The sequence below is a fragment of the Podarcis gaigeae genome (genome assembly GCF_964106915.1).
Source record: "Podarcis gaigeae genome assembly, chromosome: 1".
Taxonomy (NCBI): domain Eukaryota; kingdom Metazoa; phylum Chordata; class Lepidosauria; order Squamata; family Lacertidae; genus Podarcis; species Podarcis gaigeae.
Genome location: NC_139678.1, coordinates 27619965 through 27635690, shown reverse-complemented (window position 1 = coordinate 27635690; position 15726 = coordinate 27619965). Strand labels below are relative to the sequence as shown.

General features: G+C 42.1%; 1 protein-coding gene across 7 annotated transcripts in view; it reads right to left on the bottom strand.

Moving 5' to 3' along the window:
• Window positions 1-15726, bottom strand: part of CEP128 (centrosomal protein 128) — a 187994-nt gene that overhangs the window by 146630 nt on the left and 25638 nt on the right. For all 7 annotated transcript variants that reach the window (XR_014562471.1, XM_083732094.1, XM_083732095.1 and 4 more), the window contains exons 9-12: window positions 10300-10386; window positions 7416-7490; window positions 5123-5255; window positions 2881-3041 (exon numbers count right to left, since the gene is read on the bottom strand). Coding sequence is in view for 6 of the 7 variants with exons in the window: in XM_083732094.1 (XP_083588220.1) it covers window positions 2881-3041; window positions 5123-5255; window positions 7416-7490; window positions 10300-10386 (456 nt within the window). In the remaining variant the exon portion in view is untranslated. The remainder of the gene's footprint in view (window positions 1-2880; window positions 3042-5122; window positions 5256-7415; window positions 7491-10299; window positions 10387-15726) is intronic.

Genomic DNA, 15726 nt, shown 5'->3' with positions numbered 1-15726 from the left:
TTCCCTCCTTCTCCTCCCCAAATTGGCTCAGGGTGTTCAGCAGAACCCCTAAAACAACAGACAGAGGGAGGAAAGGGGGCATCAATCCATCTGGAAATCTGCAATGCTTGCACAAACAGAAGAAGCATTGGGAAAACGTGACACTGCGTTCCACCCACAGAAAGTTGCCTTATGCAGATCTGGACCGCTGGGCCCATCGAACTCAGTATTATCTACACCATGAATGGCAGCACCTCTCCAGGATTTCAGACAGGGGACATTCCCAGCTACACCTGGCAATCCCAATGGCTGAACCTGGGACCTGCTGTACGCAAATAAGTGTCTCTCCCACTGAGCTATGAGGGGAAGCAGGAAAAGTATGGCTCTGAAAAAATATTAAAGACCTAGCAACCAGATTTACAACAAATGGCACTTTGCGTCCAGAATGGATTCCTACTTATTTTGCCATCTATTTCGTAAGTTCTCATTCGAGTTAAAGGTGACAAAGGGATTGCTGAACTCTGGTTTGTCCTTAACATTCCTCGGAGCAAGCTGGCAGCTTCCAATACATTCCTGATTACATAATTATTACAAGAAATTAAAGATTACTTTCAGACGTGCTGTTATGCCAAATTAAATAGTGCTGCTCTAATGGCTGCCCATTTCTGCTATTCAGAGTTGATTAAAATGCATTCTGATCTTCAAAGAGTAACAGCTGTGCTCAAGGGTATTTTTAAAATCACAATGTAAAAAGAAAAAAAAGAAAACTAGCTTTAGAGAAGGTCCACATCACCAGCAGTATCTTATGATCACAGAAAATATCACAGCATCAATGCACGGTACTTCATCTTAACTCATATACTTGTAAAATAAGCTACCAGGGGCAAATAATAAGAACAAAGAAAATGTCTCCTTCTGAGGCCCACACTTTGGAATTTGAAACGGATGGTTGAATTCAACTAACTTGTCCCACTACCAGCAGCCTGGTCAAAAGCAATGGGGCTTTTCTCCCTCTTACCCCTGGGCTCCCTTCATGCACCACAAGTCCCCCAAATTGACTCAGGGTGGTCAGAAGAACCCCCAGACCGTTAAGGAGGAAGGAAGGAAAAGAGATGAGAGCATTCCACCAGGAAAGCAGAAATGCTTGAAGTGATTTGAATGCCCACTTTATAAAATAATAACAAAGAAATAAGGAAAATTGGTACGATACGTTGTAAGAATGTATTAGAAAATATGAAAAGATGAAGGTAACAATCATATGTACATTCAATATTAGAAATTTTATATGCACCAGGAATTGATGGGAAGTCTATCACACCTTGGTAAGAACGTTGACCAAAAGAGACTGTATAAGATTATATCAATTTTGATTTGTATATTTACATAAGATTACTTATAAAAGATCATTTTTGGTTTATATAAGTTTGTTTTTGTTATATATGAAACTTAATAAAGCATGGAAAACTTAAGAAAGAAAGAAAGAAAGAAAGAAAGAAAGAAAGAAAGAAAGAAAGAAACGCTTGCAGTGACAGAGCAATCTTGGGAATTTTTTATGTTTGACGTTCTATTATTGTTTTATATTTTCCTGGAAGCCATCCAGAGTGGGTGGGAAAACCTAGCCAGATGGACAAGGTAATAATAATAATAATAATAATCATAATCATAATCATAATCATAATAATTGCTATTTCAAAGCTGTTAACGTTTCCTTTTTTTAAGAGAAATTCCCTTATTCCGAATAGGATTCCTCGCAAGAAAAGGGAAAAGTTGACAGCTATGCTATTTTGAATTCCTCCTGCTGATTTTAGATGTTCCATGGATCATGTCTAAAGTCAAAATCATGCATAATCAAAACACATTGGGGATTGCCAAAGTCTTTTTTCCTGGTTGGATGCCTGAGCCAGAACACCCGCCCCTTATTTGTTTGTTTGTTTGTTTGTTTGCTTGCTTGCTCGCTTTACTGTATGAACAACAACAATGCCTATTTAGTAGCATTACTACAACAACTGGTGCTAACATTATGAAACTAGCACATGGCAGGTTTAGAAGAAAACTGGAAAAAAGATTCAGTAAATGCACAAGTCATTGATATCAGCTATCAGCTGGTGGCCGCCTCTCCTCCATTTCGCTTGGTTGATGGGTACAAGGTTGATGCCAAACGAAACATCTATTTAATTCGGAATTGGGTATTCAGCAAAGCTTAGTTAGACTGTGTGGCTGGACCAGCGTGTATCCAAATGGTTCCAACCAACAAAGATTCACTTTCTTTTACAGCAACTACAAAATGGGAGAATGATGTCCATGTGATTGATGGTGTGGTAAATCTGGGCCGTTTCCATGCACAGGAAGAGATGAGCTAAATCTGCTGACTACTGCGATACGTCTGTTCCTTTCACAAACAGAATCATTCTTATTTGGCATTATTATGGGCTACTAGTTTGACTACAGAATTGGAAAGTGCAGTATATAAGAGCTTCAACTTTGTTTGTGTTGATGCAACGCAAGGCAATTTACGTCGCACACCAACATGTGGGGGGAGAAGTCAGAAGGGGGTGCTGTCAACTGCTAGCTCTTTAGGAAAATCAGAACTTCAGATTAGTTCTCACAAAGGGCAGATGAAGTTGAAAAACACACTGCAACCCTCCAGATGACATGTGAGATGTTCCTGGAGAAATAAGATGTGATGGAGAAGAGATCAAGCCTATCCTTCACCCAGACATTTTAGTTTCCACGCATAGGAATCCTTTCCTTTGTTAAGCCATGGGGTGAAATTCCATTATGTAAACTCTCACCTGCAGTTCATACACAGACTTACATGCTATTTGTGTGGCCACACGTCAGCCACAAATTGCAACTCAAAAAGTAGTAGAACCTAAGCTTATCATTTAAAGAGATGTTTACCTCTATTTGTATTCCAAGCTGTGCTTTCTCTTTGTCCTTGCGCTCTATACATCGCTTCAACTCTTCTATCTCTGACATAACAGCACTGTGATTCAGCTGTGCTCTCAATTCCCAGATCTGCTTTTCCATCTCTTGTTTCTCTGGATCAGACCTCTCAAGCACTGGAACAAACGTGGCATGATTTAGCATAAGAAAAATTACAACAAACAAAAAAATGCACTCATACATAAAACACACATGGCTGCAGGAAAATCAGAAACAGCCAATTCCAGTTTCGATTAACCATAGTTTCACATATTGTCCAGACCCTAAACCGAGGTTAATCTTAACAATGTTTAGTAGAAACAAGTAAACCATAGCTTGTATGGTTCAGATGACACACCAAACTGAAACTAAGCAAAAATAGAAGCAAAGACTTCAAAACTCCTCACTGTGGCCATGTCAAAATGAGGATGAAATACTTTGAGCTCAGAGAAAGCTATGATTGTTCTTGCGGATCAAATCAGCCCATAAAACAAAGTGTATTGACCAGCAGTGTTGGTGGCCTTGACTATAGGATAAGGTGATAGTTAGATAAACAGAAAGATAGATAGCTCGGTTAGAGTAAATACCAAATTACTTTAAATTTCTTTTCAATTCTATGAGACTGACATGGCAAGCACAGGCCTCCATAAATTAGCTTACTGCCTCCAGTGCCTTGTGGATTACTCTTGGGTGGGATGAAGATTAAGGCAGTTCACACCTTGACCAAAAAAGAAGTGGGATTCCATCGGGTTCTAGGCAGGCATTGCTTATAGACACTGGTAGCAGACCACAAAGATAAGACACAAAAATGTGTCATCTGACGAAGATGGAAGGGTGCCCTCAAATTTTGCTTTAAAAAAAGGAGTTGGGTTAAAAATGATCAAAAAAGTATTTTCTGTTCTTTATTTGTTTGAACACCTTCTAAACTTCCTGCAGAAAATATTATGTGAAACAGCCTCAATTTGATAGTTTGTGAGAATTTTCATGCATCCCATACTGTTAGATAACTGCATCTTCTTCACCCTCCTGCTTTCCTTCAAGAATATTCAAATGAAATGCCCTTCCCAAATTCCATTACCTGGAAAAGGGTCCATTTCACTTATTCTGTATCCAAACAATACAGTATTGTGTATGTGTTTTCCATGACATTTTCTGAATGCATATGAAGAATACTTTTTAAAAAAAAACAAAAAACTTTGGCTTTCCTATTAATTATTCTTGGGTAAATAAGATTCATTGTCATGTCAGGAAGGTAAGCCATGCTCATGTTTCCCCTGACAAGAGTGAGAGCAGTGCCAAGTAAAAGAAATATCCACATTTCAAGAAGGAAAGCCTGCCACTGGACCTTGGCTAGAAGCATCTCCATTCATACAGTGGAAAGGATATACGAGGGATATTGAGGCTTGAGGATGCAACTGCTATTTATAGCCGTTTTAAGCATACCAGCAGGGCACATTTAGAGATCAACCTGTATTGATTTGTTCTGCATCACATGGGACCAAAGCTGAGCTCTACTGAGCACAGCTGATTTGCAACCTCCATTTACTGCCACACAGTGCTCCCCTACTAGCCCTTTGAAAATGAATGGCTAGTACACAACAGTAGGTTTCGGTGGATTGCTTCCAGACCCTACTGATGCAATTACTTCTAGTGAATGCTCCAGATCTGGCTCCTAATATTTTTCACACACTACTGCCTGCCTCTGCTATCTCTGTGCAACTTCTACCATGCTCGTTACGATAGCAGGGACCTACAGCTCGGACAAGACAAGCCCAAATTCCAATTCATAATCCTTCAGCAGCCTGTAAGAAATCAGATCCTAGCTGGTTGCCAGTCTACCTAACAAAAAATGTATTAGCAAGGCTTTTGCTAAATCAAGAATTTAAGATATGAAATATGAACTGCCTAGCATTTGCTAAATTGCAGCTTCGATAATGGCTCACATTTAATTTACACAACTGCTTTCACATAAATCTCTGAATTAACTTTTGTCTTTTTCGGTCACGATGAGGAGGAGGTTCAATGTGCTGAGATTGTGAGCAACAGACATTGAGACATATGCTTTTGTTCACAACTTGATTTTGCCCACAGTTCTCCATTATTTCCAGCTTTCAGTAAACCAAGACTTGCCATTTCAAGCGCTGAGTCTTCCTCAAGGTATAGTTACTATAAGGTCTTATTTTTCTGTCCTGAATAGTAATGGGAAAGAGAGTGTTACCTCTTTGCCTCCTCCCGTCATCCTTTTGCTCAGCTGGATGGCTCTGGCGATGCATGGCAACCTGAGATATTTGATGGTGAAGATTCAGTCGTTCCTCTTCTGCTCTAAGGAGTTGGGAACGAAGATCCTCAATCTAACACACACACACACACATATACACAGACAAGTGCCAGCTTTTTTAACAAACCAGAAACCAATTTCAATAAAATGTGGAGGCATATTTTCACTGACATTATCAATTCTTTAAAAGATCCTAAAGCAAAATGTGATCATAACCCATTACCCATGCACTATACTTAGCAATGAGCCAAGCATGAGATTTCTCTGTTTTAAATGGAAGCTTCAGATTCAAAAGGATATCTCCACCTGGCTCCCTCTTTATCAAACTGCCTTGGTCTTCGGCTTTTTCAGTTTGGGGAGTTGTTTAAGGTATGCCTCTTCACACAGGCCCCTGGGTCCTCATGCTGTTGTTGAAAGGAGGCTGCTGGGATATCTGATCTTATCAGTCACTATACTGCTTTGCCAGTGAGTATTATCTCACTGCTGCTACACTGATGTGCTGTTTTAGAAGATTTAAGCAGCCTTGGTTCTTTTATTAGTTTTAATTGTTTTATATTTTATTTTGTCTTTTGTAAACTGCTTTGCCATTCTTAAAGAAACGTTGTTATCTAAATGAATTAATAATAGGAAAAATAAGGCAAGGGACCTCTCCACATGCAATCAGAAACCCTGCCTACTCAAAAGGTTCCCAAGCACACACAGGTTCCTTCACAGGTTATGCATGTATGGAATGGGGGTACAATCCCACATTGCCCTCTGAGGGCATTTTGCGTAATTTTGTGCACTGCAACAAAAAGATGGGGCAAAACTGGGCTGTTACAAAACCAAGGACACCAACCGAGCCTCAATGAAACACAAAGAGGTTTATTTGACTAGCTGGTTTTGCTTCTGAATAAATTATACAGCTAGAAGCCAGCAAAGAGATTAGCCACTTCAAGGCAATTTGTTTTCGCAAAGTTATAATTTGCTTGTGCAAAAGTAAAACAAGGTAAAGCAGTTCTAGGACGGAGGGTGGGGTGCTGCTGGTGGAGGAATCCAATTGCTCTTTTCACTATCTTTAGTAAATTACTTCCTCTGCTCTTTCAAAATATATTGAAATATGCCCAATAATTTATACTATCACAACATTAAACAACCCTTAAACCCAAAGAAAGTAAAGCATAAATATAATGTGTAATCTATTTCATCATATCCATAGGTATACAGCTGTGAACGCGTAAGTGAGAATTTATTTTTAACCAAACTAAAAAAACAGCTATGGAGCGTCTTATTTGGCGTGACAGAGTCTGCAGAACTAATTTTCTAGAGTGTCAATTAGAACAGAGTAAGATCGAAATGCAGAGCAATCCCTGAAAGCAAGCACTAGGCACATTCCAGCTGTGGCAAACTACAGTATAAGGTAAGTCCTTCAAGCTGCTGATGCTATCATGTAGCTTGTTGTCCCCTCCTGCTTTCATACAACATATTCAAATGCTAGCTTCCCCTACCCACCCAATGTGGTGCAGTGGACAGAGTGCTAAACTTGGGCCCAGCAGACCTGGTTCAGATCCCGCAAATAGCTATAAAGCCAAACAAACATACATGCTAAGTGTTCTTTCACTAGAGTGAGCAGGATACAAAAGGCAAAACATTATATTAATATGCCATGCCACAAGATAAGCAAGTCAATCAACTTCTGCTACATTTCTTAAGCTGACTTTGGCAAAACTGCTTCATGTTGCTCTCATTTGCATGTTACACTAAGTAAAACCATGGTTTAGCACAAATGAGCAAATGTTGGACTCCTTTGCTGCTGCACTAAGCAAAGCCACAGCTTGGCTTAGCATGTTGTTTCAACCCAGAGTAGCAGTTCTGCTCTATGCAGAAAAATCATGAGCTGAAACCAAGACTTGCCTTTGGTTTACGGCTCATAGTTTCTCCGGGGAGAGCTAGACCAGGAGCTTGAGTCTGGACAACATGCTAAGGCAAACCACAGTTTACCACAGCAGCACAATGACTGGACTGGAGCAAAGCACCATCTCCTCTCCGGAGGCCTACACACCTGCACTAAGCTTAGCACCATGTGAGAACCAGACTAATAAACTATCATTCTGTAATAAAGCTTGGTATGCACTTTTGTGACTGTTTTCTTATCATACTTATTTCTAACTTCCTACCGCACTATTTGATAGAAAGTTTTAAGAGCACTGCCTACTGTGAACGGAGACAGGTTTTTACACAGGAAAGTGGTTACCTGGTGGAGAAGAACCTCTCTGCTGTTTTCCGACTGATCCAGTTTCCTCCGGGACTGCTCCAAATCTTGTTCAAGCTTATTCGGATTAGAAAGAGTGACAAAAAAATCATTCCACTGCTAGTAATGTCATGAATTATTTAGCTACAATATTTAATATACCCAGAAGTCTGCTGAACGCTCATTTCCTATGCAACACTTTGCTAAGCTCGCCAAATGCCTATTATCCCAATGGTTCCTTAGATCAAACGATCTGTTTACAAATACATGCATTTCTTCCTCTCCTAAAAACTACGTTATGTAACTGAGTTGCACGTGTTATCTCCCTCATACTCTAGATGGGCTCCCCTTTCAAGGTAGCAAAACAGAGCACTTTGAAAGGTTGTTTGACTCATAATAACCAGAAATCCCAGATTGAGAAGGGAAAAAAGTAAAAACCCAAAGGCACATTAAAAAAAAGAAACACCCAGAATTTCAAGCCAGAATGAAGAATGGGTATTGCAGATGTCTGTGATTAACTCAAAACTGAACGCAAGTTCTTGAAAGAACAACAAATACCCTCTTAGTTATAGTTATATTAGCCCTTGAAAGGGTTTGGAAAGTGAAGCTGCTACGAAATGCAGCAGCCAGAATAATTTCTGGTACTTGGCTTTCCTGACCACACCACTCGGTTTGAGTCCAGGCCTAACTCAAAATCCTGGTTATTACATATAAAGCTCCAAACATCCTAGGACCAGGATATTTCAAGGACCTTCTCCTCCTGTGTTAACTTGCATGACAGTAGCAATTGGCAGCATAACAGGGGCAGTGTGGTCCTGCTTCCCAGTGCTGAGTGGGGTTGCCTTCTACTGAGAGGGGAAAGGGCTGGGAAGCTTGGCGCAGTGCAGGCGTGATGCAACAAATCTGATTCCTATTTATTTATTTAAGGCATTTCTATAATGCTTACTATTTTGAATTCCTAAGCAGTGTGAATCAAATGTGTTTTATGCACACACACGAACACAGAATAAGAAAGGCCATCATACAAACAGAAAACTACCTTATAAGGCCTGCTAAAATAGAGGTGTCTTAGTCAAGTGCCTGAAATTAAGCAGGGAGGGATGGACTATATGGAACTGGCGGAGATGACTGGCAGAATCCGAGACCTGGGAGAAGAACTGGTGGAGGAGGACTGGAAGAAATTTAAGGACTACCTACAAAAATATTGTAAATTGTATGGATGTTAAGAAAGATGTAAGATCGGTAATAAGATGGCTCCAACAAATTAGTTATAATGAAAAGAAATCTATATGTAATTGAAAGAAAAGATAAAATTTGGATAAATAGTATGTTAAAATTAAAGTTCTAAAAAAGTGAGTTAAATTCTAAAATTTGAGATTCAATATTGGAAAACTACACTATATGAATTGAAACAAGTTAGCAATTTGCTAGCAAATATATGAATTTAGAAGGCAGGAACAAGAGATGTGAGGAAGTCCAAAGATGAGAATGAAATGTGGATAATGGAAAATACTATGTTACTATGTATGTCTTTTATTGTCTAAACAAAAATAAATATTATTAAAAAAAAAAAAAGAAATTAAGCAGGGAGGGGACCTGACTATTCTCAGCCAAAAGGGAGGGCCACAGGATTGGGTCCCCAATGCTGAATGCAAGGCCTCTGGAAGTTATGAGCCAGTTACCCCGCCAAGTTCCACACAAGTTCGGAACTGGGAAGTCAGGTGAACAATGCCACCCAGCATGCACCACTGTGCCACCAGCTACTGCTGCCTAATAATAATTCAGAGAATAATAATTCAGAAGAAAGGTATGTTTGGCAAGGACCCAATAGAGGATCTTTTGGGTGGTGGCTCCCCAGTTGTGAAAATCCCTCTGAAGGGAGGTTAGTTCAGCAGGTGGGGAAGGCATTTTTATTTCACCAAGCTTTTGCCGCATTTTAATTCTCGCTTTTCTATTGCATTTGTTTTATTGGTTTCTTCTCCTACCCCCTAGTTTTAATAGCAGTGAGTGTTTTAACTGTTGTTAAGGGCCAAATTTATCTGCGTGGGCCTCAACAAGTATGACGCCTTCCTGTTTTCACAGGCTTAAGTACAATCTGGGCATGTGCTGCTGAAAAGAAGCTGGACATCTTACTATGAAAGGCACAGAATTTGATGCTGATACCTGCTATTATATGTTAAAGCAAACATACCGTATTTTTCGCCCTATAGGACGCACTTTTTCCCCTCCAAAAATGAAGGGGAAATGCGTGTGCGTCCTATGGGGCGAATGCAGGCTTTCGCTGAAGCCTGGAGAGCGAGAGGGGTCGGTGCGCACTGACCCCTCTCGCTCTCCAGGCTTCAGGAGAGCCGCAGCGCCAGCCCCACAAGGTCGGGGGACAGCGGGGAGGCGGAACACCGCCATCCCACTGTCTCCCGATGTGGTTTGGAGGCTGACAGCGGGGAGACGCGTGCTTCTCCCTGCCGCCAGCCCCGCAAGCTCCGGGGACAGCGGGGAGGCATAGCGCGTCCTCCCGCTGTCCGCGGACCTGATCTGCAGGCGGGCGGCAGGGAGAAGAGCTCTTCTCCCCACTGCCTGCCCCGCAAGCTCCGGGGACAGCTGGGAGGCACAGCGCGTCCTCCCGCTGTCCTCGGACCTGGTCTGCAGGCGGCGGCGGGGAGAAGAGCGCTTCTCCCCGCTGTCGGCCCCACAAGCGCCTGGGGGGGGGGGAAATGATTGTTTTCCCTTTATTTCCCCCCCAAAAAGCTTGGTGCGTCCTATGGGCCGGTGCGTCCTATGGGGCGAAAAATACGGTACTTCATATTTTTAAAGCATGGGTGCAAAGGTCACTGCATCAATTGCAACATGAAGATATTACACCATGAACATTAAAAAAACCACAACTTACTTTGTTTTTTTCACCCTCCATTTTCAGTACTTTATTCTTCAAGACAGTTTCCACTTCATTAGCTTTAGCATCTTGTTGTTTTAAAGCCTTGAAGGAAGAAAATGGGAATTTGTTTCTTTTTTGCAAAACCATCAAAGCCTTAATTTATAAAATATGCTGACATTTGTATTATTTACACATGCACAAACACAGCAGAACACACTGGTGTGTGAGATTATATCGTGCAAAGCTATAAATAGATGTATCGAATGCATAGTGTCCACAACTAAGCTTGATACCTTGCAATCCATTAGCTTCCATACCCCAATAAGCAAGCTGAGCCTCAGCCTGCCTCAACTCTCCCTTCAAGACACAGAATGTTTAACCCTTTTCCAAGCCGGATTTATGTTCAAAATCATAAACTCCCACACCTATTTTAACTCTCAAAAGATATATAAAATCCCCTATCTTTTACATCTTGGGGAGAAAAACAGTGGGGTGTGTGGAGAAAGAAATTTTCAGTATACAGATAGCTAGGATGGAAAGGGTTAATCAGCCCTCTTCTGCCACTCAGTTGGAAGTCACCCATCAGGTGGCACTGTGGTCTAAACCAATGAGCCTCTTTGGCTTGCCGATCAGAAGGTTGGCCGCGTGTGGTTTAAATCCCTCCGGTGGGTTGAGCTCCCATTGCTCTGTTCCAGTTCCTGCCAACCAAGCAGTTCGAAAGCACACCAGTGCAAGTAGATAAATAGGTACTGCTGCGGCGGGAAGGTAAACGGCATCTCCGTGCACTCTAGCACTTGTCATGGTGTCCCATTGTGCCAGTAACGGTTTAGTCATGCTGGCCACATGACCCAAAAATCTCTCTGCTCCCTTGGCCTGAAGCGAGATGAGTGCCGCACCCCATAGGCGTCTTTGAGTGGACTTAACTGTCCAGGGGTCCTTTACCTTTACCGTTACCTTATCTGACAAAAGCATTGCACTTCCACTTGATATGTCTACCCAGCATTGCTTGAAGTGATAAGTAATGGGGCCATCAGGCAGGAGGCAGGCTGTATAATTGCAGACAAATCTAGGAAGTCCCCTTGTCAGCATGGCTATGTGTACAACAGGGTAGGGCAATCTCATTGGCTCCAGCCCAAGAAGCCCAACTTAAGCCTATCAGAAGGACATTTCAGAATAGTAAACCAATAACTGAGCTCCTTGCATGATTCTTAAGCAGCACAGGTGAACACCAAAATGTAGTAGAATTAAGGGTTCAAAGAAACCCAGGTTTAACTAGATTTAAACAGTTTAAAACAGGAAAGTAGCAGTTATGGGGAAGTTTAAGCCCTCCAAGTACTATTGCTAGGTAGAGAAGACAATTCTGGCAATGTAGGCAAATAATCTGTACCTCGTCTAAGGCAGTTTTCTGGTGAATTTACCTCACAGAGGAATGTATGCAGCTTGGAGATGCCTTGCATACTGGCTCCACAATGTCAGCTATACTAGCGAAGAAAAACTAGAAGCAATAAGTAACCGCGGAAGATTTCGCTAACACAGAATAGGAATTAGGCATCTTATCATTAAGACATCTTAACTCAGGCTTGGAAATCAATATGCCAACCTCAGCTTATCAAAGCAGCACTGAAGGATATTTAGGCCATTAAGCAGCAATAACATGAAATAAAAAAGCAATCTCTCACCCCACTGGTATTTCAAATAAGCCATTCCATTTTATTTTCCAGGTACAGTAAAAATAAATAGTCCATAACTGTATTGGTTTTACAAAAAGCAGGTATATGGCTAAACAGCACATACACACACACAAAAGGAAATTTTCAGAACCAAGGAAAATGCAGAGTCTCTCACATATCACACCTGCAAGTAAATCAAACCTATTTTGCCTAGACTGCTCTGCCAATAGGATACTCGCATCAGTCACTTGTGACCTAACAGAAATAAAGAACTGACTTCAGACTATGGTTGAAGATCCTAGCTCGTTCCCAACTTAATAATCAAAGGTTTTGAGTTTGGATTTAACAGGAAACAATAATTGATTGGATTTCCTGGGTTAACTGCAGTGTGCGGAGAAGGGAGGAAAACATTGAAAACCACCTTATATCGAGTCAGACTCCTGGTCCATCTAGCTCTCTCCAAGGTTTCACACAGGAAACCATTCCCAATCCTGCCTGGAGATATTAAGGATTGAACCAAAGACTTTTTGCCTGCAAAGCAGATTCTCTACCACTGAGCTACGAGGGCTGGCAGTGGCATATGTCGGAGTCTGCAGGCACAAAGCTTGCACAGGTCCCAGAGATCTAACCCAAGATCTGTACGTCCAAACCAGGCCACTGCCTACCCTTGCCTATTCAGAAGTTCCCAAAGCTGAATAACTAAGGGAGCATGCTGCCAGCCTCCTACTGGACCAAGGGGGTGTTCCAAAGACCCACACAACTGGTTCTGCATGAGGGGCTTTGGATTTGTGTTTCTCAAAACAGCAGATACCCGCCATACACAGCAAGCTGCTTTTGAAACCAAGAAGACTTTCAAAAGCAGTCTGTGATAGAAAACCCTACCAGGCATGCTCAAGCTTGTGGGAATGCCTAAAGTGGCGCTTTGGATCCCAGCCCATATTTACCAAGGAGGGGAATCAGCCCATTGTTCAGGCTTCTATTTAATTTCTTTAAAGTGATCATCTGGATAGAGGAAAACAGTCCTTTATTTATTTCCGTAAGTGTTGTAAAGAGCATAACACTTAAAACTTTTTTAAAAAAACAACACACACACACACACACACACACACACACCCAATGTTAATGACAGACACTTTCCCCCAAAGCGCCAACTATCTAAGTAAACTACGATAATGCTGTGGAGTGACAAATCGAGTTCAGATAAGAGCTACAGCAATTACAAAGTCAGTGTCATACGGTGTCAAGAGCAATTGTGTTTGCTGCGATATTTCTCTAATTAAAAGTTATGGAAGAATAAATAAGAAGGTGCGTACTACAGGCACAGTAATTGTTAAATAGGGTTATCCTCAAGACATGCATGTAATAAGAAGCTTTTCTTCTCCTAAGCCTGGGAAATTGCAGACCCATCAGCCAAACATGAATCACAAGTAAATTGATGGATGGTGCTATTAAAGCCAGGGATGCCAAATATACAGAAGAAGGAGAAAGAGAATACTTCCCAAGGAAGAATAAGCACCATTTCTGCAGCAGGAAGACTCGACTCACCAACCATTTTCGGGAGTGCAATTTAGCTGTTATTCAACACGTTGACTCTCAAAAACACTTCTGACAGCATCAAAGGTCCATGAGAAGGAAGATCCTTTTACAGAGGACCAAGCAGCAGCATTCTGTGAAGCCGTAGCAGAAGGAAAGGTGGGGCTGCAGGACCATTCCATGCAGCTTGCCTGGAAGACCAGCCCCATTTAGCTCCTTCCTCCATCAACTGCCAGCTGGCAGAGGGAGGGGGGGAAAGCAGGACCACTCCATCAGCCCTGCTGAGATCAGCTCTGCTTGACTCTTCCTTCCCTCCATTCCAGCTGATCAATATAAGAACTGACATGTGTGACTTCAGGAAGCAACCCTTAGATTGTAAACTTGTGGGCAGGGACTGTCTTGTTTCCATTGATCTTATGTAAGTTTCTGCCGGGGGGGGGGAGGGATTACTTAAAACATTTAAGTTGTGCAGGCCGGTTAGGAGCATCCTTAGAAACACCACCATCCCTGGGCCCAGCTGGCAAGTTTTTTCAATGATCTGCCCAGCCAGCACAACTCTTCTCCTTGAGGAAAATCACTCGGCACTGACAAGAGGCAAAAAGCCAGGTGTCTACAGGCCCCACTGCTTACCACCTGACAAGTTCATGGAAGCGAGAGGGTACTTCCATGGCCCAGGAGACACTGAGAGGGAACAGATGCTATGCAGCGCAGCACCAGAAGCATCCTCTTCTCCTCCACCACTGGAGGAGGTCAAGGCTCCTGCTGCATTAAGAAGGGTTGTGCCATCTCCAGGGCTAGGCAGGGCCAGAAATGATGGCTATGAGCACTGAACATATCCATCATCCATTTGTCTGTCTAGCACTACATTATCACACTTTAATCCATCTCTGGATTATATTTGTGCAGTGCACCCCTTTGTGGGTGGGATCTTTTTAATGCATTTCTCCTTCCTCTTGGTTTTAACGTGTCTATGTGGGGCTTATTGTCTATTTGTTTGGTTGGAAGTCGCTTTGGGTTGCCCTAGGCAAGATGACGTGACTGACAAATTAAAGGAATGAATAAATAAATACAATGTCTGAAGCACAGCCCATTTTGGCCCTTAGGGGACTGAGGACTTCTCTCCAATGAGACTAGAAGAGCAACGCAAGAAGATCTGAAGAATGGACAGGGGGACAAGCCAGTTACAGTCCTGAACTGGGGAATGGCTCTTAGATTAGGGGTGGTGAACAGGGGTCCCTTCAGCTGTTGCCAAACTGCAATTTGCATCGTTGCTGACCATTGGGACATGCTGGCTGGTGCTGAAGTCCATCAAAATTTAGAGGGCAACAGATTCACCACTACTGTCTTAGGGGATGCAGACAGTGTGTTGTGGGAAGGTGATCTTCAGCTCATTCTTTATTCTCACCATAGCTACTGTTGGCCAATCAGGGAACCAATTGGGGACAAAATGCTGAACTAGTTAGACCCTTTGCCTGAGCACAGAATACACAGTTCATTATGTTCACTTCCTCAAGAAATGACCAGGAGCTCAGTTGCTCCCCCCTCCACACACCTCCCCTATTGCCTCTCTTTAGGCATTAGTTCAAGAAAAACATAAAAATGTCAAAAGTCCAAATCACAAAATTGGGGGTGGGGGGTGGGAAGAGAAATTGGAAAACATTTTAGAGTGCCCTTACAACAATTAGCACTCCAGAATGCAACACGCATAAAGAAATCACACGTTTAACTGCAGACCGGACCGTAGGGGGTATAAATAAAATGTGCACCTCTATGCCATCACTACTAAAAAGAGAAAAGAAATTCAGCACATTCCAACAAGGTTTGAAACCGTGAAATGGGATTTGCTCAGCCCCCTTGCTCTTCACGGATGGCAAAACACTGGCTCCTAGTGGCCACAAAGATTCTGCAGGTTTTTTTTTCTCAAAATGCATTGGCGTCGTAAAGATTTGAAAGCGACTGAAAAGATAAATAAACTCTGAGAAGCAAATTTAATCCCATGTAAATCAATTCAAATGGCAGGAAATCAATTCTTACCCTAAATACATAGTTGTGTTGACTAGCTGTTAGTTAGTTAGTTAGTTAGTTAGTTAGTTAGTTAGTTAGTTAGTTAGTTGGCTTCTGTCTGTCGCAAGAGACAATGGAGTGTGTCTCTAAGGGTGAAGTCAAACCGCTGTGTTAGCATAACCAAAGTTACCTCCCTGGGGCGCAAGCCAGGCAAACCACTCTTTATTATACAGTG